The sequence below is a fragment of the Pteropus medius genome, unplaced genomic scaffold (assembly GCF_902729225.1).
Source record: "Pteropus medius unplaced genomic scaffold, Ma_sr-lr_union100, whole genome shotgun sequence".
NCBI lineage: Eukaryota > Metazoa > Chordata > Mammalia > Chiroptera > Pteropodidae > Pteropus > Pteropus medius.
This window is the reverse complement of record NW_024346065.1, coordinates 4,069,698-4,096,005: the sequence shown is the minus strand read 5'-3', so window position 1 is coordinate 4,096,005 and position 26,308 is coordinate 4,069,698. Positions and strand designations below refer to the sequence as shown.

The following is a 26,308-nucleotide window of genomic DNA, read 5'->3' as shown; positions in this document are numbered from 1 at the left end:
ATCCAAGCCAAAGCCAACAGGACCCTCTGACCATCATCTCCGGGCACCTGGGCACATGGCTTCCAACCCAGCAAACAAGCGCTCCCTACCACCAAATAGGTCCAAGGCCTGGGTCCAAGGTCCACATCAGTTATACCTCCTGGCAAGCCTTGGGCAACACCAAGCTCCACGTTAGGCCTTGGGGAGAGAGAAAAGCTGCTGTATGTGCCCCCTGGCATCCCAGTCTCCAATGGGGTCACATTCCAGATCCAGGCATTGTATGCAATAAGTTGGTAAACTAGATCCCTCACTGTTCTCTGGGCAGTGATATCCTCTTCTAAAAATAAAGGACGCCTGCCTCCCCAGCCTCAGGACACAGTATGGGAGTAAAAGGCTTTAGGAAGTATAATAGTATTAAACCATCTTAACCGATGGCTTAATTTTAAAATTGGATTTGCAAAATTAAAATCCTATCAAAGTTTTTAAATTAAAAAATAAAAGAACCTTACAACTTAATGAGAAGACAAACAACCTGATTTTAAAATGGACAAAATATTTTAATAGACATTTCATCAAAGAAGATGTGCAGATGGCTAATAAATACATGAAAAGATGCTCAATGTCATTAGTTATTAGGAAAACACAATTAAAACCATAATGAGATACCACTCTATAGCTAGTAGATGGCTAAAACTTTTTCAATGGACAATACTGAGTGTGGCCAAGGATGTAGAGAAACTAAAACCCTTATTCACTGATGATAGGAATGCAAAATTGGGTAACTGCTTTGGAAAAGAGTTTGGTAATTTCTTTAAAAACTTAAACATAAACTTACCATTCGACCCAGAAATTGCACTCCTAGGAATCTATCCAAGAAAAATAAAAACATGTCCACCCAAAGACACTTGTACAAATATTCATAGCAGCATTATCCCCAGCCCCAAAGTGGCAACAATCCAAATGTTTGTCAACTGCTTAATAAACAAATTGTGATATCGCCATATAATGGAATATTATTCAGCAGTTAAAAGGAATAAATTACTAATACATGTGACAATATAGATAAACCTCAAAAACATTATACTAAATGGAAGAAGTCGTGTATGAATATATTTAATGCATGAGTCCATTTATATGAAATGTCTCGTAGAAGTAAATCTATAGAGGCAGGGCTGGGGGTGGCAGTGGGGTATAACTATAAATGGGTACAAGGTTTCTTTTTGGGGTGATGGAACTGTTCTCTGGTATGGTCGCACAACTCCAGAAATGTACTAACTTCATTGAATTGTACATTTATGGTGAGTAAATTTTATGGTATATAATTACGCTTCAATAAAGCTATTAAAATGAAAGGAGAGGTAGTGCCAAAATCATCACAGATAAATCATCAGGCAGCAGCTGCTCGATTATTGGAACGATCCTTAATTTGGGAGATTTTTCCATATATTAAAAAAATACGTATATCCGAATCTCAGTTTACTTATTTGCACATGGTAATTTGATGCCTGACTCTATTCTTGGTGATTCTTTTGAACCTCGAATAGTAAGACTTTATTTCTCTTTGATACTAACACGCTTCCGGACCAAGAGAAGGTGGACAGAACAGTGAAAAAAGCCAATTCAAAGATTTTCATTTTTCTTCCAGGGAGAAAAAGGTAAATTTCAAAACATTAAAAAAATAATGATAATAATAAGGCAAACGAGAGAATTTCTCAAGAATGATGTCAAGATGAACAATAGTAACATTACTACATTTTGTAACACTCAAAAGTTTCTGGCAGGTGGCTTTCCTCATCTTTTCTCACCACCAGCCAGGGCAGAGGAAGTCCCCAGGCCAGCGAAAAGAGACTGAGTCTCAGTAAGAAAGTGATTTGCTCAAGGCCCCAAAGGCAGGGAGCAGCCTTGGAAACCGCCCAGCCCCAGAGCCATGGTGTTTGGACTTCTAAGATTCCCCAGCTCCCCCACCACCCCCCGGCTACGCCCCCTCGCAGGTGCAGCTCCAGAGAGTCACAGCCCCCGCACAGGCTCTGGGAGCCTATACAGACAGCGGGTTTTTGTGACAGCACAATTTCTTGCCCTGCAAGAAGGCCTGGCCCAGGCACAGACAGCTGGAAGTCACTTCGACCCCTGATGACACCGTTCAAAGCCTCCTCTGTTTGGCTTTTTGATTCCTGATTGACATTCACTGGCAAGTGGAGATAAATGCTGGGCTGAGGACAATGTTGATCCGCTCTGACTATTCTCAGGGAAAGACTTTTCAGAATAACAAACAAAACAAAACAAAAACCCAAAAACATTGGTGTGCTTAAGGGACTGAATAGAGCCCAAGAAGTCCAGGGAAGCAGGGCCCAGCCTTTCAAGGGTCTGGCAAGTCCATTGAGGAGTTAATTGTTTGGGTGTACAATGAGTTTATTCTGACCACATACAAAGAGCTTTCTCTTCCAGGTCCTTCAAAAGCAAATGTGTCAAAGGGGCCAGAGGAGGAATCCGTATTAATGGCATCTCTTGGGGTCTCCCAGACTAAGGAGCCTTGGAGAATAAGGAAAAAAGAAACCGCCAACCCCATCCTAACATTTGGAAGGTCCCTCAATGATCCCAAGTCCCCTTCGATTCTTGGGCTCTGCCTGGATCATGTCCATCACTGGTCCACCCTCCCTCTCATATTCTTTTAGGCTGCCACTGGCCACCTTTTTGAAAGGCATGGAGATAAACTCCAGCCTAGTAGAAGTGCTGGCCAGTTCCTGCTTTTGAAGGGGCCACATTTAAGCCAGAGCCACATTCCCCCTCAACATGTGATTCAGGGACCTAGTGTGGAAGTGGCGATCACTTACTCTGGGCATCACAGGGAGAAAACCGTGCCTATTTGCAGAAGTCCCTTAAGAACCTGGCTCAAATTATACCAGGAAGAGGATGGGATGTCAGTCAATCTCAGCATTTCCTGAGATGCATGTTCCATAATCATCAATGCTCAGAAATGTACCAAGAGCTGTTCTGACTCTGACCTGTGAGAGTAGAAGCTATCCGGGCCCTTCCAGTCCTTTCCAGAACAAGAGATCAATGCTCTACATTCCATCTACCCACCTGCACACTCCCTCCCAAAGACGTGAAAACAAACTTAAAGCTGTCTTTTTGCAAGCAAATGCCCACATCCTCAAGCTCCACATTCGCCTGAATAAGAGCGAAAACATGAGCTGGTGAAAAAGGTAGACCAGAGGTAGAAGAAGAGGAAGAGGAGGAGGACAGGGACGGGGAGGGGAGGAGCGAAAAGGAGAAGAGGAGGTATACAGGAAGCAGAAGAGTCGGTTCAGGACTGGATTTACACAGAAGATTGTGCTATTTTTTTTTAACTTTTTATTTTGAAATGATTATAGATTCACAGGAAGGTGTAAAAATAATACAGACGAGTCCCATGTACCCTTCATCCAGTTTCCCCCAATGATAACATCTTTATAATTAAGATAATTATATAGGTAACTTATAATTATATAGGTAGCATCATTATAGTACAATATCAAAACTAAGAATAATTCATGGACCTTATTCACATTCCACTAGTTTTCCATGTACTCAGCTCTGTGTGTGTGTGTGTGTGTGTGTGTGTGTGTGTGTGTGTGTGTGTGGTTTTATACAATTTCTATGCAATTTTACATGCAAATTTGTGTTTCTACCACCACAATCAAGATACAGAACTATTCCATCACCACAAGGACTTCCCTTGTGCTACATACACCTTTATAATCACACTTTCCCTCCTCTACCCCATCAATCACCCCCGCCAACCACTAACTCCGCCTCTATAATTTTTAATTTCTGGAATGTTATATAAACGGAATCACGCAGCATATGATCTTTTGAGATTGGCCTTTCTCACTTTGCATAATGCCTGTGGGATCCATCCAAGCCGTTGTTGCATATAGCCACCATTTGTCCCTTTTTACTACTGAGCAGTATTCCATGGTACGGATGCACCACAGTTTGTTCCACCCATTGAAGGACCTCTTTGGCTTGTTTCCATCTGTGGCTACTTCCACCTTTGGGTTGTTTCCAGCATTGGCTAATACAGATAAAGCTGCTGTGATCACCCATGTGCAGGTTTTTGTGTGGACATAAGTTTTCTCAATTCTCTGGAATAAATGCTCAGGAGTGCAACTCCTAGATTTTATGGTAAGTGTATATTTAGTTGTTTCATTTTTTAAATAAATTACCAAAGTATTTTCCAGAGTGGTAATATTATTTTACATTCCTTACCAAGAATGTATGAAAGATCCAGTTTCTCCTCGGCCTCATCAGCATTTGGTATTGTCACTATTTTTTAATTTTCATTCTTCTAATAGATGTGTAGTGATATGTTATCATGGTCATAATTTGCATTTTTTATGGCTATTGATATTGAACATCTTTTTGTGTGTTTATTTGCCTCCTCCTTAGGTGCTTTGGTACAATGTCTATTCATGTATTTTGCCCATTTTTAAATTGAATTGTTTTTCAGCTGTAGAGTTTTTGAGACTTTTCTGTATGTTCTAGATATAAGTCCTATGTTAGATATGTGATTTGTAAGTACTTTCTGTCAGTCTGTAGTTTTTTCATTCTCTTAACAGGATCTTTCACAGAGCAAGTTTTTAAATTTGATTAAGTCCAACAATTTAGCAATTAAAAAAATTTTTTGGATCACGTGTTTGTTGTTCGAGACAACAAAGCGCTAGGTTGACCTAGCTATAGGTTCTGAAGGTTTTGTCCTATGTTTTTTCCTAAAACTTTTAATAGCTTTACATTTCACATTTAACTCCGAGATCCATTTGGAATTAACTTTTTGTATAAGGTGTGAGGGACTTGAGGGTTTCATTTTTACCTATGAATGTCCAACGGCTACAGCATCATTTATGGAAAGTAATGTCCTTCCTCCACTGAATTGCTTTTGCATTTTTGTCAAAAACTGGTTTTCCATACTTGTGTAGTAGGCCTATTTCTGGGTTCTCTATACTGTTTCACCTATCAGTGTGTCTATCCCTTGGCCAATACCAGACTGTCTTGATTACTGCAGCATAAGTCTTAAAATCAAACAGAGTATTATGATTTCAACTATGTGGCATTATGAAAAAGGCAAAATTATGGAGACAGTAAAAAGACCAGTGGTTGCCAGAGGGTGGGGATGGGTGGGTGGAAAGGGATGACTAGGTGGAGCACAGGGAATTTGGGGGACAATGAAAGTACTTTGTATGATGCTGTAATGGTAGATACATGTCATTACACATTTGTCCATTCCCACAGAATGTACACCAAGAGTGAACCCAGTGTAAACTATGGACTTTGGGTGACCATGATGTGTCAAGTAGGTTCGTTGACTGTAACAAATGAACCACTGTGGTGAGATGTTGAGAATGGGGAGTCTGGGCATGTGTGGAGGCAGGAGGAACGTGGGAAACCTCTGTGCCTTCTTCTTAATTTTGCTGTGAACTTAAAATTGCTCTAAAAATTAAGTCACTTTTTTAAAAAGAAAATGAAATAAGCATTTAAAAGGGGGGAATCACAGCATATGTTCAGAAGAACAAAGGGAAGCATGAACTGAAAATTCATAAAGGGTCACGAGGGAGTAAAAAATTAGATATCTTTGTTTGAAAAAATCAGATAGAGTAATATCTCCAACTTTATTTTTCTCTTTTAAAATTGTTTTAGCTCTTCTAGTTTCATTGCCTTTCCTTATCAATTTTAGGATAAGTAGCCCTTGAATCTCACAGCTTTCTTTCAGCAGGCACAGAATTGGTGCAACAGGACCCCAAAGTGACAATTCCTCAGCCTTTACCACGGGAGCTATATGGAGCCTTGAGCTGGAGACAGGGGTCGAGGCCTTTCCAGCCATGTGCCAAAATCCCAGGCTCCTTTCAAGTTGCTGGAACTGAACTCAGTCAAGAAACAGTGAGCAAGTGAACATATTCTCAGTGGCCTGACGAGCTCTGAGCTATCTCATCTGAACTTCAGGAGCCCAACAAGGGGACCAGGCAGAGGGATCAAAAACTTGCCAGTGGGCCATGCTCATCCCAGGCAGCCTCCACCAAGGGTCTTTCCTTAGAGGCTCTGGCCATGAGAGCTACCAATGAGGGCTATTTGGAGGATCCACCTGCTTCTATCCCCAACAGAGGTGACAGTTTCCCAGGATCTAGAAGTCTGCACTCCCCTGGGAGGCTGTCCCTCCACCTGAAGATAACTGTACAAGGAGAGACTAAGAACTATTAGAATGTGAGCTCCACGAGGCGAGGCCAGGGCTCCTATCAATTTACTTGTTCCTGGTTCATAGGAAGTTCTCGAATATTCATCAAATCAAAGAATAAGAGAATCAAGTAGAAAACACCAACGGTTACTAATAACACCAGGGACTCAAAAGAATCTATGACTAGGAGGCTTTTCCAGATCCGAAAACCACATTTCCTCTTCAGTCCTTGGAAGTTGGGGATACGGCAGGGATTCGAACTCTGAGTTTAGTATCCTGCATGCATGAACTTTCTTTTGGAGACCCTAGAATAGGGGCCGAGATAGAGGGCAGGGGGTTTAGTAGATGGAGCCAAGCTGGGGGAGTACTTCAACGTGGGAAGCAGGAAGACATGGTACATATGCATGAGCACTCAAGCACACTCGTCACACCCTTTGCAACTGATCTCGACAAAGCCGGTATATTGATATGCCAGGCTAGGGCAGGGGCTCCGGAAAGCAGCAGCAACGTCATGCAGAGAACAAAAAGCTGCCTCTCATGGGTTTGGAGCTGCTTAGGCGCGGTTCTGTTCAGCAGGCACAGTATCAGAAGGGGAATGTTTCTCTACAGGGAAATTCAATGTGCACAGTGGCCAACCCAGAGAGGTCACCAGCTGCCCATCTCCATTTCTCCAAGTCAGTTCCAACCCATAGACCAGGCTCCATGAGAAACTCTGAAAAGAAAGACACAGAGAGGAACCTTGGAGAAAATAACTGTGACCCACTCTTTACTTGGAGCACACAACTATGTATGTATGGAGCAGCCAGTGGTAAAAAAAAAAAAGTTTCTGCAAATTAAAGGTAGGTCAGGTTTTGGAAGTTCTGCCCCTCTCCAAGACTGGCTTGACAAATACAGAAGCCCATGCAGAAAATGTAAGCAGAGCCTGGTAATGTCATTTTTTTCTCCCTTTCCTTAAACAGCTAATTCCAAGACCTCCTACACGTAGGTAAAAAGCAAACTGCAGAAAACTCCTAATGACCCTAAGTGTACACTTGCCGTTTATCAAAGCATCACCGCAGGATCGTTAAGGTCCTGGGTGCTCAAAAGAAAAAAGCTCCCAGAGAACTAACTGCCAGAAATCATTTTACACGTGTTCTCCCATTATTCTCTCATGTGATCATCCTTCACCACTCCCCAGACCCCATCACCCTACCAGAGGCGGAGAACTTTCCTCCTGCACCTCACAAGCAGCGATGCCCAGGACCAGTCCTTGACGACACTTGGTTATCTTGGAAGCTCCTAAATCATCCACATTCATTAGCATTAAGACTCCAAGAAGAGGCACCTCGGGAAGATCCACAAGACTTGGTGGGCCAGGAAAAACCACTCAGGGTAAATTCGTAATCTCTAAACTCATTTGCTTCCCAGCCACCTTCTTTTGGATGACTTTAGTTGAAGTCAAAAAATTCATCTCTACCTAAACTTCTGCAGCTTTCAACTGTTTTGGCAGCAGATAGAGCTTAAGGGGCTGCTGGAGGCCCTTTCCTCTGATATTCCTCTGTAGCATCAATAAAACACATGTGGATGCACGTGTGTCCTGCACTCCCGCCCCCATCTGCCTCCAAATACACACAGACCCCTTCCCTCTCTCTTCAAGGGTGAGGACCGAAGGAGAAGAAGGGGAGGGGTGGCCAGGATGCAAGTGTCCCAGATCAATGGATATTTGAAACTCAAACACATGGCCAGGACCTACACTGAACGCGTTAATTACCACACATGTGCCCATAAAGGAGTCCGAGAAACACAAGGGGCCCAAAGATCAGAGCGAGGCAAGGACATTCCAAGGGATTAAATAGTCTGAAGTTCTGACCCTCCTCCCTTCCCGGAACACGTGCATCTGGGTAAGATAACAGCGCCTCCCTCCCTCCTTACCCCCCTTCTCCCCTCAGGCCCCACACCTGTGGACCCAGGAGCCAAAGCAACCCAAGCCTTCTGTGCTGCCAAAAGGCCACGGTGACCTGCTACCGCCTGGCCTCTCTCCCTCCTCCCTTCCTCCTGCTATCTCTCTGGGCCTCCTCCCCCGGCCTCCTCTCGCTCTGCCTTTCTCCTCCTCTCCTTGAGAGGACTAATTCCTGGCTAGCAACCAGACTCTCCATCTATGCACAATACGCCTTTTCATTCCTTCCAGGGAGAGAGAACCGATCCCTCCAGGCCTGTCAGCGGAGCATGTTCAAGACAGCAAGAGGGTGGGGAAAGAACAGGCTGAGTCCGCTTCTCCCCTGCCGACCCACCCCCTCCACTCACACACTCGGCCCTCTGACCTCACCTCCTTTCTGGCCGTACCCCTCACCCTACACGAGGGTCCAAGCCTAGCATCTGTCTGCAGCAGGCCCCAGGGCTGTGAGCTCCCGCTCTAGGAGATGCCTTCTAGGAGACCCCACATGTGGGCACAAGCTCAGACAAGGGGCCTTTGTGTCTTCCCACCTGCTGCCCTCAGAGCACATTCCATTCTTAAGTGGCAGCTGAAAGAGGGACCTCGGTGGGTTGATACAGGATATTACCAATGCCCTCTCGCACCCTATCCCCATTCAAACCCCAGCTTCCTGGACAGGTGTGGCTTCAGGTGGCCCTTCCTACAGGTGGCCCGAACCTGCTTTTCACTGAATCGTCTATGGCAGACAAAGAGAAAAATATCGGCACCTATGTTGATCCTCCAAAGCAGAAGAAAAGAGAGCCCACTGGGCAGAAGTCAAGCCTCAGGGGCAAGTGAGCCCTAGCATTCCCCGCTCCCAACCCCAAGCCTTTGCACCAAAGAGAAAGCCTCGGCACAACCATCTGGGAGGGAGGAACTGTCTAGGGTAAGAAAGCAAAGCACTGGGAATTGATGGCAACTTATCTCTGAGATGAGGCTTCAGACTCTAGCTCCCTGTTCCTCGCATCATCCCTGGAGGAATCAGGGTCCCCTGCCCTCTCTCTGCCATGCCCGTAGGTCTGTTTCTCATCGTTATCCATGGGCTACAAAGCCACATCAACATGGAAAGTACTTCTCTGTGCAGTTTAAGAGCCCAGACTCCATGGTTGGCCTTCCGTGGTGTGGGCGCTTTATTCAGCACCGTCCACTCAGTTCCCTTTGGTGGGGAAAATCTGGGTGGTCAGTTTTACGTGATGGCCAATTTTTTTTCTACCACCAGGACTTCATGCCCAGAAATAAAGATGTTCTGAAGACTTCAGTTGCAACAAGCAAAACTGAAGGCAGCTTTCTTTTTCAATCCTAATAAATTGGAGACACATGCTATTCACCACGTTGATGATTTCAGGTCTTTGCAGAAAGAAATACTCATGCCCCTCCCACTCTCCCAGCCAGAAGGGAACCACCAATACTCGTGGTTGTCTCCTCTGTGCTGGGAAGGACCTGGAAAGGTATTTGTTCCCTTCTTTTCACCCACTTACTCATTCCTGCTCACTGGAAGGGGAGCAGCCCATCTGGTCCCTAGTGTCTTCTAGTGGGTGGGTGGTGTCACCGTGCTTCACTTCCACGTCTCCTAGGAACACCTGCATTTAGGGGCAGTGAGTTCTCCAGACTCTCACCTCCTGCATTCAGGCACGGTCACCTTGCCTCCTCTTCCTGTCCTCATGGACTAAGCACCTGGGGCAAGGTGCAGGGACTCTCACTTCGGTCATCCTGTGATGGCATGTGAACAAACCTGTGCACCTCACACTGATCCTCTGCAGACCCAACTTTCACATGGACTCTTGTGAGCATGAAGTTCCCAAGGCCCAGACTCAGATGGGAAGCCTCAAACTCAGCCAAGGTCCCTTGTCTGTGTTCTAACAGAGAGCCCAAAATGGGAGTCGTGGGTTGCTTGCTCCTGCGGTGAAATTGACATTTGTTTTCTATGCAACTACAACTCTCTGTGTGTATGTCATCCTAGGGGTAAGTAGTGGTGAATCTTAGCGTCTGACACACTGGAAATTATGCTCAGCATATTCCAGGGACCTATTCTTCATGGTGGATGGTCCACTAAATAGCATTCAAACAAATGCTTTAATTGGGGCTAGCAACATAATCTGAACTAAAACAAAAATGCAAGGCCCTTTGTTCAAAAAGCAGAGAAAAGTATCATTAAAGACATGAAAACATAAAGTTTTATCCTCTCTTCCATAGTCGCTCTCTTGATTTGTCATGGTTTTTAATTTGCTATTTAATGTTGCTCTACGTAAAGAAAACTTAAAATTCTAAGCACACCATTAAAACTTTGTAGCATGCATCGCAAAAGCTATATGCACATGGGGGCCAGATATGCATATTGCATGTATTTCTTCTGCTCAATGCTTCATTGTTCCACCTACTTTACATACTTATAAAACATCAGTTCAGAGATAAAATAACAGAATTTAATGACAACTACACAGGTCATAAACCCATGAAGCCAGCCTAAACCTAAGAGAATCTGGATGAACTGGAACAATTATTAAGGAGAATCAGTGAAGGAGAAAATGCTCGAATGGGTTTCCAAAATAAGAGGGTCAGGGCAGCCTGGGTACACCTGCTTGCATCATCCTTCTTGGTTTAATGCTGGCTATACCAGTAGATGATTGAACTTCCCAGGAACCAAGATTCTCAGGGTCCCTGCCAGCTCCATGCCCTGGACTCACTGACCTCCCTCAGAAATTCTGAGAGCTCTGTCTACACCATCGATGAGCCTTACTTACCTCCAGTGCTTCTGGGAGGAAATACAGAATAAGAATGGAGATTTTCTGTGGGGCACTTTTAGCTTTAACCCCAGCTCCTTCCATCTTGTCCAAGAATTCCTGCTTGGACTGGCTTTAGAAGCAAACAGTTTGAGAAAGCATAAAACTCTACTCACCTTTCCTTCCTGAGTTACCCTGGCTCAAGGGCTTGTCAGTGACTGAACCTTGAGTGAGAGGGGAGACAAAAACATAGGCATTCAGAATGCATCGCAGTTGGTTCCTTTCAAAGAGCTGGCAAAGCCTGATGTTATGAGCATATGGTTACATGTATGTATACATAGTTTACACATCTAGGGACATTATATACAAAGTTAGTACATACGTACATGTCGAGTGGGGTTTGTTTAATGTCAGTGTCACTGATATCACAGCACAGTTAAGATGAGCCATGATTTCCAGGTTCCCTGGCAACAGTCTCGACCAGATTTTTACAAAGTTCTACATCTATACAACTGCCTTATTAAACATTCCCAAAGCTGCCTTTCGCCTCCACTCTCCATCTTCCCCACTTCCTACCAACTCTGTGTTCTGAGCCATATCCACTCAGCAGGGCCAACCGAAAACAAACCCCCTCTTACTGCGAATGCAATGATTGACATCTCTTGCTGGTTAGGGCAGGAAATCGGCGATTTTCCATCTGCATTAAGTAGAAAATTGTTGGCCCAATTGTACTCAATGGGCCAAAATAGTCTGAGGCATGGAAACAATTTTCTACATGCAGCCCGTTCTTCCAGGAAGGGGTCATGTGTGTGTTTGGCCAAATGTTCTGCCCTCGGTATGCTAGGATACCTGTCCTGTTGTCCTGAGCCTGTGGTACATGTCTTCTCCATGAAACCCACACAGGCAGGGTATCGCCAGCTCATCCACTGAAGGGCATCTGTGGCAATCCCACCAACAAAAGACAATATCCATATTTTCTCAATCTATGTTATACTCCTTCTCCATATGCAAATTTTGTGAGAATGCAATTATCTTACCCTGCATGACTTGTTTCTAGTGCATTTGTTTGCTTTAAATGAAACATTCCAGGTCATTTGCAAGGAAGGCTCATTCCTGCCCTGTCCCCATACCAACCCCAATTAAGGCTTCCTGCTTCCATGTAAACCACAAATAAAGTAACCTTTCCTTTTTGACCTGCAAATCTTGACTTCCTAATGTACATACTTACTGATCTTCCCAATTAGTTCTCTTTTTATATAGCAAGGCCAGTAGAAAAATGAATACATTTTGTGAAAAAATAATAATGTTAGGATAACAAGACTACTAACCTTTGGAATTTCCCATAGGTTTTAGAATGTTTTTATGCTTTGCTTGAACTTAAAAATTAAAAATAAGTAAATAAATAAAACTCATATACACAGATACAGAGAAATATGAAGGAGCTAATTGTGGGACAGGGTTTTTTGAATGACGGCTGAGCTGCACAATGAATTAAGATACCGACTCTCGAGTCCCTTACCATCTTAATGGAAGTGGAAAGTGTGGGGCTTGTATAAATCCATAATCCACAATCCCATGAAGTTGACCTAAGAGCAAAATTTCTCTATGCTTATAAAGTTGTAAATAGAAAGGACTTAATTTTTGCCATGGACCATCCTAGAGGGTCACTATTACACAGCGGTTCCCTAAGTCATCAGAACCACTTGAGAAGCTTCATAAACATGTGGACTCCAGGTCTCACTCCAGACCTACTGGATCAAAACAGACAAGGAGGGGCCTCGATGCCTGGGTTTTTTCATTCCCCAGGCAACCACAGATGACAGCAGATTTGAAGGCCACTATTATGAAAGTTTTCCATCACTCTACATTACATTGTTCAGCAGTGGAAAATATATGGCACGTAGGCCTCCTGTGCTCATGACAGACATCACTAATTAATCATCACAGCCTTTGGTGTTGAGCTCCCGTGTAGTCTTGAAACCCATCTCAATAAAATGCTCCCAGGGCCACTAGCAACCAGAGCATGCAAGCTAAAAACATATATGCTGTGCTCCAGGGGTTACAGCTGATACTCTGGAAACCTAAACTTAAAATAATCAATATACATGCATGGACAGATACTGATCCTATCACCCAGCTGACTACGGAGCAAGTGTGTTTGAGAGGACTCCTCCCTGTTCTGGGGGATAGCTCAGAGCCACCACCAATCTGTCAAAGATTCCCCCACAAGATGCGGAAGACAGCCAAGGGGTCTCTCTCCAACCCTTTTCTTTCTTCCCGCCCCTCCCTACGGTACCTGAACATACAGGAGTTTTATTCTGCACAGAAGAGCCACTGATGGGCTTCCCATCTGGGGTGACACACCAGCAGTACCCCGTGTAAGTGTGGCACTGCACCTGTACAGGGAAATTATAAGGGAAAAAGAACCGTAAGTCTTGAGTCACGCTACTAATAGTTACCTCCCATCCCTTTCAAATCATCCCCAGTATGTGGATGAGCTCCTTCCACCTCTCACCCCAGCATCCGTCCCCAGAATATCTCTTGCAGGTGGGTCCATCAGTCAACAACATCGATTATGTTTTCTGTGTGACTCCTGTGCACACCAGAGCAATTTATCTGCTTTCTTACGACTTGTAATGCTGAATACCTTATATTATACTTAGATATGTCTACTGTGTTTTTCCTGTGATGGTTCTCACCAATACCTACACATTTTTTCCCCAAACACTGGCATACCCTCCTATATAATTGTAAAAAATTCTGATTGGTGAACTAATTTGGCAAGTACAAGTTGGAATGCCACCACTGTAGGTTGATGTGACCCTTCTTTAACAAGAAGAGATAAGTGGTAAGCTTTTCTTTTTCTGGGTTTTCTCAGCATCTGTTCAGACAGTCAGCCTGCCTGTTGACCAGGTGGCTCTCCTGAGACAAGGGTACACATGATGGGGTTTAAGTAAGAATAAGGTCACTTGTGCCTGCAGGTTCTAGTCTAGTTGCCCTGCACGACTGTGAGATCTTGCTCAAGCCCCTTTGATCAGGTTTACCCTGACTGGGAATAATAAAATGAAAGTGAGGCTTTTGCTTCATTTGGGGTAATTCTTTCTCTGCCAATGGCTGTCGTTCATGCAAATTTGCTTGAGGTCTTCCATGATCTGCTCCTTTGTATTCCCACAGCCTCATTTTACACCTATGCCTCCACACACACTGTCCATTCCAGCCACAATGAACCCTTTAAAGTTCACAAGCACATCCTACTTTCTCATGGTTCTAAATGCTGTTCGCTCTAACTATTCAATCTGTCCACAGTACCACTCCCCAGCCCATCCTCAGCCCATTCTTAATCCTTTTGTATTCCCACCCTCTTCATAATACACCTTCTCAGCAAAGTGGTCCCAGTCTCCCCACCTCCTCGCCCTCCTTCTTCTGACCCTCCATACACCCGTTTCCCAGATTCAGAGCCCTTATCACAATGAGCTATAACTATTGATCCATCTTGTCTATCTTCCTCCGCCCCCAGACTGCAACCTCCCTAAAACAAGGGACTGCACCCTGCTTATTTTCATATTCCAACATCTAGAATAATGCCTGACATTTATTGTAGATGCTCAATGAGCTAAATAAATGCATAAGTGATTATATTTCCTCAGTTCTTGGTCTCCATCAATTCTAAAAATGTAACATTAATTTAAGCAGTCACATCACATTGAATGAAGACTTCATTTACAAGATGTGTGTACAGATATTAAAGTGTGAAAAAAAAAAGCGTGCCTCTTAGGATCAAAGACATGTTGAAACTGAGGATAGACAGTAATAACATACAGACTGAATACTAAGGGTCACGAGGGGTACAGAGGTAAAAGAGAGATCTGATGGGTGAAATCCAGAAGTTATCGGTAAGTCCGAAAAGCTACAGAAAGGCTTCTGCTTTTGTGTGATTTTCCCCAGGACCAGCTGTTTCACTGTGAACCTATCCCCAGAAATCAGGACAAGAACAAGATGGAGGGCATCTTGCTCCTACCAGGATGATGTCTGTATGTAAAGGAGGCATTTCTCTCTCCTGTCCATGCATAAAAACGATATTCGATGCCTTTACCTCAGTGCCATACTCCACTCCCACCACATCTCATGGAGATAATCCATAAGACGGTTTACACCCCAAGGCCATGGTTGCTGCCCCAGACGCTCACTTAAGATCCACATCTTGGGTTGTGTCAGTGCTAACTTCTGAGGGGGCGTAATGGTAGAATGGAAAGAAACCCAGACAGACTTGAGTTTGAATCCTGGTCCAGCCAGTTACCAACTAGGCACATTACTTAGCATTTTGAGCCCCGTCTATAAAATGGGGATAACAAGGCCAAACCTGGAGGGATCTGGCCAGGAAAACAGTGTGAGTCCAGTACCTGGCACGGGTGACAGCAGGATACATGATTGCTCTCAGCTCTGTCAGAAACACCTGGCAAGCCGGCTTCCTCATGGGCCACAGCTCCCCCAGTAACCTCCAGAGGCTTGGGTGGGAAGCATGGCTGGAAACTTGGAGTTTACCCCTTCAGATTCTGTCAGCTCTGCAGGGGATAGTTCCTAGAGACGATTCCTCGCCAGTGACAGCATTTTAATGAGACCTGGCTGGCAGCTTTCTCCTCCTTGGCCAATAATCACCTCAAGGGAAACCTGTGCCTGGGGCTGTGCAGCCACGCTGACTCACTCCTGGGCCCCGGGCCCCATGGCCAAGGCCGGCCTCCCTCTCCTTGAGGACTGTACTGCCCAAGTCCAGCACCCAAAGCTGTGCCTCTGGCCCCGTGCTGCCTGCTAGAGCCAGCACTGTGGTCAAGCAGGCCATGGAGAACTGCTGGATGGAAAGCCCCCTCCTCCCAGGCATGCAGAGCCCCAGCCAAGCCTAGTGGGGAGAGAACTAAATGCACGAGTAAGAGCTTAAGCTTTGTTTCCGGGGATATAATCTGACCTCTGGCCTCAGCAGGTCCCAAGGACCACATGCTCACTGGGTACATCCACTGTATCCCTGTAGACATGGGACACTGTCTCCCAACCCCCAGCCAGGCCCATAGGCCCAAATATAACCCCTTTCTCCCCAGGGCCCTCAGCATTTTCCTCAGAACAGACTCCAAGGAATAGACTCTAGATTACAAAATCCTCGGGCTGGGCGCTGCTTCCAAGTCGCGGAAAACTGGAACCAGAGGAAGAATTATTGCCACGTTTCTCTGAGGCCTGGAGTACTCAGTCACAGGCACGCCTGTCCCAGGTGTGCTGCAGGGGAGGGACGGCGACAAGCAAAGGCGGACACGGGCTGCAGGAAACACAGGAGGTGCCCAGCCTGGTCACTTCTCTTTGCTGCAAGAGCCCTGAGTGAATTAACCCCTGATTCTCAGTCAAAGGGATGTTTGTAAGTTGTCTTCGGCAGTCTTCGAGGTGTCTTCTTGAAGAAGAAGTTACATGGAGATGGACAGCAGGGTAGAGTCTGACTGCTGCCCACTGTCCTTCACTAACCAACCCCGCCCGCCACTTCACTGCTGAACTTCCCGCCCTCTGCAGCCTCGGAAAGGTTCTTAGTCAAACCAAGCCTCAAACTGCCCAAGTCTATTTAAAAAGGAGAGATACTAATACCTACCTCACTCTGTTGTTGAGAGGATTAAATTAGATAATGTAAATAAAGCACTTAGTTCACATGGTAAGTGCCCAGTTAAGCTATGCTATTTATTGTCATTGTGTTATTTTTCAGCAAACTATCTGTACACTCGAAAAGGGCACCGCCAGATTTTCTGATGAGAACCAAAGAACATCTTATTCTGACCAGCTGCCATGGAAGGGGCAGTCTGAAATCAGCGAAAAGTTTGAAAAAATTTGAATGAAAGAAAAGGAAGTTTGTTTTCATATAGCGACAGTTCTACTACAGCCAGAGAAGTAAGGCTTCTTGCAGAAAAGCGACCAGAATGTAAATTCTATAGAATTGATGGTTCATATATACATCAAGATGTAAGTTCTACCTAGTTTATATTCTTTCCTTGCAACCTTATTTGTTCTTTTGAATTAATAAGTAATCTCCTTTGGATGGGATAAATATTTGAATGTCCCACCCCCGGCCTCAAATTAATCAACTCTCAGACTTAATCTATGGAAAAAGCGTGGGCCAAGAGGAACTGACAAGGTAATTGGCCATGTCTACTATCTCATTGTGCAGTTCTCAAAACTCGGGGTTGTTCTGGTCCCAAAAGTACAAATACAAACCATGGAATTTGCTCCTACCTCTCTAGAGTATCCCAGGAAGGCTGAAATGTAAACTGATGGGTCTTCATAAGAGACAAAAAGTGTTTGTAATGGGGAGGTAGACAAGGGTAAAAGGGATCAAATATATGGCGATGGAAGGAAATTTAACTTCAGGTGGTGAACACACAATGCAATATACTGATGATGTACTGTTGAATCGTATACTCGAAACCCATGCTTTTATTAACCAATGTTGCCCAAATAAATTTAATTAAAATAAAAATATAACCGGGAAAAAAGAAAAAAAAGTGTTTGTACATCAACCTAAGTGAGGTTACCCTGCTTAGCCATCCTATTAAATGTAACTGGTATTCCCAAAGGTACTTTAAAACAGCATGTTCTTAGGTAAGAGAATTTCATCTCTGACTCATATACTTAAAGGTTTTTGACTTGTAGTCCTTTGTGTTAACAGCCCAGTGGTATATTTCAGGTCAACCTCTGTCCAAATTAAGACGAATTTAAAATTATTTTAAGCCTGTTAATCTTCAACCTTAGTCCAACTCCTGGACACCTGGCAGAATGCGGGCGGCTAGCGCTCGCAGCAAATGCAGCTGAGTGAGCAATGAGTAGAGGAGAGCAGAGCAAATACCAGCTCACAGGACAGAGCAGACCGGGGACTGCGTGGCGGAAAGCCCTGAGAGAAACAAAGGAGACACACGGACTACGCACTCGGACGGCGGTCGCTCACAGGTGCCGCGCTTCAGACAGAGAACACCACCTTCTACTTTCACAGCAGCTTTTCAGTCACCACCGACGACCTACGCATTTTCTCATGCGGGCCTCAGAGTCACCCTGTGTGCCGTCTTTTATAAGAGAGGCACAGGGAGCAGAGATTACTGGTTCAAATGTCGCAGCTAGTTCATAACAGCACAGGAACTCAAATCTCAATCTCCAAGCTCTTGTAAACTTTTGGAATGAAGAGAGCTGGAGAAAACCTTAGCGATCACCACTCTAACCCAAACATTTTACAAATGAGGAAACCAAGGGCCGGAGACAGAGAGGAAGCCTGATGGCCAGCACCTAGCTGTGACATGTGGCAGTCTCCCAGGCCTGGAAGGGAGATTGAAAAAGGCCTTGTTCCTAGTGCTGGTGCCTGAGGGAACTGATTGCATCTCTGTGCCAGTAATTCTCCAGCAAATGGAACTCTTTTGGGGGGGGGGGGGCGGGGGGGCGTGGGGAGTGCAGGAACCAGCATGGAATAGATATTCGAATCAAGGAGGCAACTGGAAGAGAATCTTGCTCCAATTTGAATGAGAGGCCATTTCTGGAGTAATTAGGGTGACAGCATGGGGGCCTCTGCCACATCCCCTGGCCAGCCTGCTCTCCTTTGGCTGTTCTTGGAGGTGGGGGGTTGAGTCTCTAACAGCGTGTTTCTTGGAGGTGGGGGGTTGAGTCTCTAACAGCAATCGGACTTCACATCCCAAAGTTGTTTCTTTGTTGTTAGACTCTTGATCTCCCTCCTACCAAGGGCCCCCTGCTTCCCTAGGAGACCAGTCCCTCCTGCTCACGCCCACCTCTCTTCTCTCCTGGAACGTGAAGCGGCTGTTCCCGATGCCTTTACCTCTGCCACTGTGACATAGTGAAGAACGCAGTTGGTGTTCCGCGAGGTGTGACTAAGAATTATTGGGGATGCAGGAGTTCTCTTGCCAAATAACTTTGGAAATATGGGTTAAATAATTAAAATTAAAAGATTGCTTGACTGCAGAACATCTCAGAACCTTAAATCAATTCACGATTTAGCTCTAAGAGGAAGAGATCATTTTAGCAATTCCTAAACTTATTTAACTAGGGGACCCTCCCTTAATTTTGTGTGGGGAGCATTTCATGGTTCACAGTGTTCTCGGAAATGTACTTAAAAAAGGGGGCAGTAAAATGAAGCACAGGGCCTTGCTGTATTTCTTTGCTTTTCTCAGCCTTACTTTCTTGTCCAAGTTTGGACTCTCATTTTGTTCACTATTCTTGAAATAATTTCCCCTGCAAGCCTACCACTCAGCAGCCCCCCATCCCCATCCCCTTTTTCGTAACACATTCTCAAGCTCTATATCTATTGAGAAAACCATCTTGAACTGCCTCAGGCCTTCACCGACAACTGGGATCCCCTCCAAGGCACAGCACCTTCTCACCCTGTGGCTTCCTTCCCGCCTCCCTCTGTTTCTTTGTGCTTCCTTTGTAAAACAGAAAATGTGAACCATATGCAAAGAGACAGGTCTGATTCAGCATCCTTTGTAGCAACTACCAAACTTGTAATGAAATGACTATTATGATGTACTTGAACATTTCCTAGTGGGAAAAAGCTAAACTGAAAGCAGAAGGCCTGTGGATATTTGTCTCTTTTGGCTGTGGGAGTATGAGACTGTCTTTTTATTTTCAATCTGCCAGTTGCTCCAAATCAGTTAGCAGGTTCTTTGGATTAAGCAAATGCATAGTGAAAGTTAAGTATCTTACTGTTGGTCCAGTTGATAACTTTGTTTCAGGGCAGTTCCATTTTCCTTTCGTCTGATTCCCTAAAACCTCTCAGAAATTGTGTTTTGCATGGGTGCCATGGGCCCTGGCTGGAAGACTGGGTATCTAGGCCACCTGAGGTTGACACTCGTAACACCAGAACATCTCTCTCCATCAGAAGCTGCAGGAGAACATTTTTTATTGGGTGTGCATTAAATTTACTTGGAGAGCTTATAAAAACACATGGCTGGGCCCCACCCACAGAGTTTCTGGATTCATTAGGTCTGGGGTCAGCCGGAGAATCTGCATTTCTAACAAGTTCCCAGGCGATGCTGTTGCTGCTGGTCCAGGGATGGCACTTCAAGAACCACTGTTTTAAAGGAAACTTTTTACTCCACCCTTTCTGGCATTTATCATGAAATATTCAAGAAACGGGGACTTTTCTAGGTGGGAATTTGGGAACAAGGGGCTTTGCGACCATACTCCTTTCCAAAGTTTTTATATTCCAGGTGTTTTGATGACATGTGGTCTTTTAATTCATGGGTCGAGTGATTGCAGCGTTAAACCTACTGGGTGATTTCACACATGGAAGAGAGTCTGAATGCAGTGAGGGAGGGGGAGGAAGGGCTAGTGTGACCCTCTGGGCCGCTGAGCCTGAGCATGTTTTTTCTGCAATTTGGAAAAGGTTGTCCTACAAATATCCTCCTCATCTTCAGTCAGGTTTGGCTCAGAAGCCACAAGATGCAGAAGGAATAACATAGCTTCGGAGTCAAAATGATCTGAGTTTAAATATCATCTCACCTACAAGCTGTGCGACTTTGGCAAAGTCACTTAACCTCTCTGAGCATATCTATAAAATAAGGCTAATGGTGTCCCTTGAAGGTTACTGAGAAGACAAAATGAGACAAGATATATAGCATCTAAAGTAGTGTCGGGTATGGAGTGTGTCCTCAGCATAAGCTGATTTCATCCTTTCTCCCTTCCCTTGTACAGGGAGGTTGGAGGCCAAAGCTTCAAAGCACAGCTCTTCCTGTTGGCTGTAGACACTGTCTCCTGCTTTATGCCAGGTCTAGGGAGGACTGTCTGCTAAGGAATAAGAGATTTTCCTTTTATAGTATTTATCTCATCCTCCAGAATTTAATGGAGGAGATGCAGGGAAGGAAGATAACCCTTCAATTTCAAATCCTCCTACATATGGGACTTTGTTGATTATGTTTTTTACGAGTTGATGGTGTAATGTGGCTGCCAATATGATATTAGTTAGAAGTGGTGTGCTTAGAACAAGAGACAGTTGCCTTCTTCCCCAGGCTGTTTATGACCCCATTTGAAATATCGTGTACAATTTGGGAAAGGACACTCTATAAGAAGGACCTTGGCAAACTGAGTTCAGAAGAAAGAGGCCAGGAAGAAAGAGAGACATAAATCTCTGTGATATGAGAATGAGTTGATAGAACTAAGGATTTTTGCCATAGCAAAAAGAAATATTTGTTGGCTAAAAGATAAGATTTCACAAGGACATAACGGTGTCTGTTTTCAAATCTTCCTGTGGAAAGTGGGGTTTCTGAGGATTCTGAAAGTCCCACAGCTAAGAACTGGGGTCATCTGTTGAAAATTACAGGAAGACAGCTCTCAAGTTATTGCAGAGAAGGACTTTCCTTACTAAATTGTCCCAAAATGCATTATGTACATTGTCATTGGTGGTAATAAGCTTCCTGTCTCTAGTGGCAATCAAGCAAAAGGTAGATGACTGCTTGGTGAGAACTTGTAGGTGGAAGGCGAGCCTTGGATTAGGGCGGGGCAGGAAGAGTAAGGAGAAGAGGAATTAGACTCCGCAGAGGTCCCCTTTGACACAAAAGCTCTAAATTGAACTTTCGCTGCTTAGTGGTAAGGTGGAAATTTATAAACTAATTCCGAAATGTCGGTGTTGCTATCACTCCTCCAAGTACATGATGAATAACATTTTTCTGGTATTTTTCGAAAAGTATGAATACCATCCCCTCAACACACATTGATATTTTTAAAACCTGGGTGTTAAGACTTAAGGGACCCAAAGAGCTTAATTTTCTTCGCTCCTGCCCCTCTGTTTTGTGCTTAAAATGACCCAGGTTTTGTAAACAGCAAATATGGTACTTGTCGTTTATTCACTTTCATTTCCATTTGGGTGGAAAAATTAAATATGTTTTTATGCTTTATAAAATACTCAGTAAGAGTCACTCTTGTATAGGAGCTTTGTTTAGAGTAGAACTGTGAAAATCTGGCCAGAACTGGGACAAAGGTGGCCTGCAGGAGTGGGAGCGCTTTCTAGCTTCCCATATCTGACTTGGCTTTTAATTAAACTTTTCTGCCTTCATACCTCCCTCTTGTGTTCCTATTACCTCTCTCTACTTTGAGATGAGAGGGGGCGCAGAATCTGATCTCTTTAACTTTGCAAGAGTTTAGTTGACTGACCTGCCTGGCATGTTATATGTACACACAGTGGGATGGCAATAGCTTTAAGTGTGGATATTAATGACTCTGCCTGGAAGGTTCCTCAATAAGTGTTTGCGATGGGCCTACTGTGTGCCTACCCATCTGGTTGAACATGAGCTACTGTCTCATAAAATCCTAAAAAGTGTGAGGGTTACCTCCCAGGGGTCTGCAATTTAACCTCCTTCCCAGTTCAGTGGTGTTCTCTCCCCACCCCCACAGCACCCCTGCTCAGTGCCCACCCGGTCCCCACTTGACCATTTCCTGGGATAGGAAGTTAAGTTCTCTTTGAGTCAGACATTCCATCTACGGATTGCTCTACTTGCAAAAAAGTTCTTCCCTATTTTGAGTCAGCATCTGAGTCATTACATACTTCACTCAGTGATCCTGGGTCAGCTCTGTGAGATTATTCAGTAAAAAGCTATTGTCATCCAAAGTTTGAAGACGGTTCTCATGTATCCCTTTGGTCATCTCCTTCCCCTATCCTTTGGTTCTTCACTTCTCCGAACCAAACATTTCTGGCTCCTTTGAATATTCCTTGTGTGACATAACTTCCCGACCTTACTCACCGGGGTCCCCCTCCTGGCTATGTCCTAGTTTGGCAACATCACTTTAAAAGATGCTATGTCCTTTAGAGAGGCTGAGAGTTGTAGTTGGGACCAAGAACTGTGCAGCCAGACGCTTGGGCTTGAATCCTGACTCTACTACTCATAAGCTATATGACCCCAGGCAAGCTGATCAGCTTCTCTGTGGTTCCATTTCCTCATCTATAAAATGGAAGTATAATAGTGTCGTAGGTCACAGTGAGGATTGAATGAGTTATTGTGTCAGGCACTTATAAAACAGGCTGGCACAGAGTGCTGTATAAGTAAGTGTTGTTGTTATCTTAAAAAGAAATAAACAGCAGAGGGGGTGATTGAAGCACCCCATCATGGACCCTCCCCTTTCCCATAGACATTACGAAGGCCAGAGAAGCAGGCCTTCATCTTTCTCTCCCTCCCAAGTATATCCCCTTGCAGAAGAGCAGCTGCAGATACTGCCTAGTTACACAACAGACAAACTGTAGGGACAGACTCAGCCAGGGCTCTGGGGAGCTCAGATGTCCAGCTGTGAGCACCCAGATCTTGCATGCTTGCTCCAAAGCAAATGAGGTCAGCCAATCTGGGAGAGGATGCTCAGTGGCCATTCGACTGGAGAAAAGCCATTGGAGAGTAGGACCAAGCAGTGGTTAGGGTAGGCATGTCCTGACAGAACACAGTGGACACAATGTCCTGAGCACAAAGCACACTCATCTACCCTCATCTTATTGCACATGTCTAAAGCTGATGGGTGACCCAGGGGGTGCCAGTTCTCTCACTGAAAAGATAAGAGTAGTATTATGTGCGGGAGATTATATGAGTCACTTGCTAGACACATCCTTCCTGCACGTGAATAGATCAAGCCTCGTCCCTGCCATCATTTACAAAATTTAAAAATCTCTTTCACAGCTACATCACTGAAAATTACATATCACCTAGACCACCATAGTAAGGCAGTAGAGCCACAGTAGAGCCCCCACGGGAAGCTGGCTGCTGGCTGTTGCTCTCCAGGGCTCCAGCTTCTACATCTTTTCAGATCTTGATGTGCTGAGAACCTTAATGACCTCGGAGGCTATGTCAATGTAAGGAGAGGAATAAGCAGGAGTCCAATGCCTGACTCATGCGGCGGCAACACATACCCTCTAAGGCATGAAGGCTTGCTGTCACCCACAGTTTCTAATTTGAAAAAGAAATCCCTTCCCTGCTTGTAGATTCAAAGAAGAAATATCGGCTTGCCAAAGACTGAGAGCTCTTAGTGATTGCAGAGAGTTTCTCATCCCCTAATTTGTACTTTTCTCTCCCTACCCTTCCCTTAAAAATACCAAACCAAGGACATTGATATTGGTCACAAAACCTAAAACTATAGCACAGGCTTCAGGCTCCTGGACATCCAATCTCCTCTCTCTCCTGTTGACGGCAGCTGGCATTAACCCCACACATGGATGGAGAACAACATTCACCTCACTGTTCATTTTAAAAAGAAAAACAAGATTCAGAACTTACTACAAAGCTATAGGAATAAAGGGAGTGTGGCACTGACATAAGGATAGACATGGTGATCAATGGAATAGAATTGAAAGTCCAGAAAGAAACCCTTATACTTATGGACAACTGATTTTCAAGAAGGATGCCAAGAAAATTAAGGGAGGAAAGAATAATCTTTTCGACAAATGGTGCTGAGATAACTAGATATATACAAAATTTCACACCCATATACAAAAGTTAACTCAAAGTAGATCATCAACCTAAATGTAAAAGTGAAACCCGTAAGACTCTTATGAAAAAACACAGGGGTGAATCTTTGTTGCCTTGGGTTAGGAAATGGTTTCTTAGATCTGACATCACGATCACAAACAGTAATTTTACAAAGGAGATAAACTGGACTTCATTAAAATCAAAACTTTTATTCAGTAAAGGACATTACCGGGAAAGTGAAAAAACAACCCACTGTATGGGGGGAAAATATCTGATATGGGTCTTTTATCTACAATATATAAAGAGGTCTTACAGCTCAATAATAAAAAGACTATTGAATTTAAAAATGGACAAAGGATCTGAAATGACACTTCTCCAAAGAAGATATACAAATGGCCAAAAAGCACATGAAAAGATGCTCAGTCTCAACAGTCATTAGGGAAATGCAAATCGAAACCGTAAGATACCACTTCACACCCAACAGGATGGCTACAGTAAAAAAGACAGACAATAACAAGTGTTTACAAAGATGTAAAGAAATTGGAACCCTCATACATTGCTGTTGAGATGTAAAATGCTGCAGCCACCTTGGAAAACAGTCTGTCTGACAGTTCCTCAAAAGCTTAAACAGAGTTCTAAACCCAGCAATTCTACCCTTAGATATATACCAAGAGAACTGAAAACATACGTCCACACAAAAACTTGCATACAGTAGTTCGCAATAGCATTTTTTCACAATAGCCAAAAAATGGAAACAATTTATGTGTCCATCATCTGATGAATGGATAATCAAAATGGGGTGTATCCATGCAATGGAATATTATTGGACAATTAAAAGGAATGTAGTACCGATTTATGTTGTAATGTGAGTGCACCTTGCAAATATTATGCTAAGTAAAAGAAGCCAGTCACTAAAGAGCACACAGATATTATATAATTCCATTTATATGAAATGTCTAGAAAAAGCAAATCCATAGAAATAGAAAGTAGATTAGTGGTTGCCAGGGGTTGGGGTGGGGCGGGTAATAGAAAGTGACGGCTCATACGTACAAGATTTCTTCTTGGGTGATGAAAATATTCTGGCATTAGATGGTGGTGATGAGTGCACACTCTGTAAACATATTACAAGCCACTGAATTGTTGGTAAAATTTATGGTATGTGAATTATGTCTCAATGAAGCCATTATTTTAAAGAACAAAACCAGGTGGCCAGCCCGCAGGTCACAGTTTGCTGACCTCTGGAATAATTCCATTAGCTCTCCTATTTTACAGTTGAGCAAACTGATACCCGAAGAGGAAGAAAACCAACTTTTGCCAAAGTGCAATTACATGCTAAATAGTGGGCATTTTGGTATGAATTAATATATGTAATATCTGGTTATTTGGAACAAAAGCAATTCAATGAAAAACACATATAAAGCAAGTAGTAAAATGCCCTGGGCACAGTCATTATTCAAACTCTAACAATAATAATATGTTTATTGAGCACTTAACAGAAAAAGAAAAAGAAAAGCAACCACTTGCCCAACAGTGGGTCTATTGACCATTATGCCATCTATACATAAAGGGTAGGCTTCGATTTTTAATAGTGTGACTGCTTTAAAAAAAGTTGGCATTGTACATGCCACAGAAGGCTGAGAGAGCCTAAAGCAGGGTACCACCTACTAAAACATACAGAACTGGCTTTGTTGGGGGGCATCCGATGGAGCTGTTGATGGCCGGAGAAGCTCAGAACACTCCAGCTTGTGAATGCAGTCAAGATCTTAGTACTGGAGTATTCTGAGCCTCTGGACTCTTTTTAGACCTCTAGGCTCATCAAAGATAAGACAAATCTTTTCCACCCTACGAAGATGCTCAGCACTCCAGCCTGCCCATGTTTAATCAGCCGAAGCCAGAGGCTCACTCTCCACACAAAGCATCGATACCTTTCATACTTGCTGGGGATCTGGAAGAGGAAGGCCCAGATGGTAAACCCAGGTGCTTCCAGGGCAAG

At 44.1% G+C, this 26,308-nt stretch overlaps 1 protein-coding gene across 4 annotated transcripts in view; it reads right to left on the bottom strand.

Annotated features, from left to right (window-relative positions):
• SMOC1 (SPARC related modular calcium binding 1) overlaps positions 1-26,308 on the bottom strand; it is a 134,631-nt gene that overhangs the window by 38,752 nt on the left and 69,571 nt on the right. For all 4 annotated transcript variants that reach the window (XM_039875373.1, XM_039875374.1, XM_039875371.1 and 1 more), the window contains exons 4-5: positions 13,152-13,251; positions 11,032-11,079 (exon numbers count right to left, since the gene is read on the bottom strand). In XM_039875373.1, coding sequence (XP_039731307.1) covers positions 11,032-11,079; positions 13,152-13,251 — 148 coding nt within the window. The remainder of the gene's footprint in view (positions 1-11,031; positions 11,080-13,151; positions 13,252-26,308) is intronic.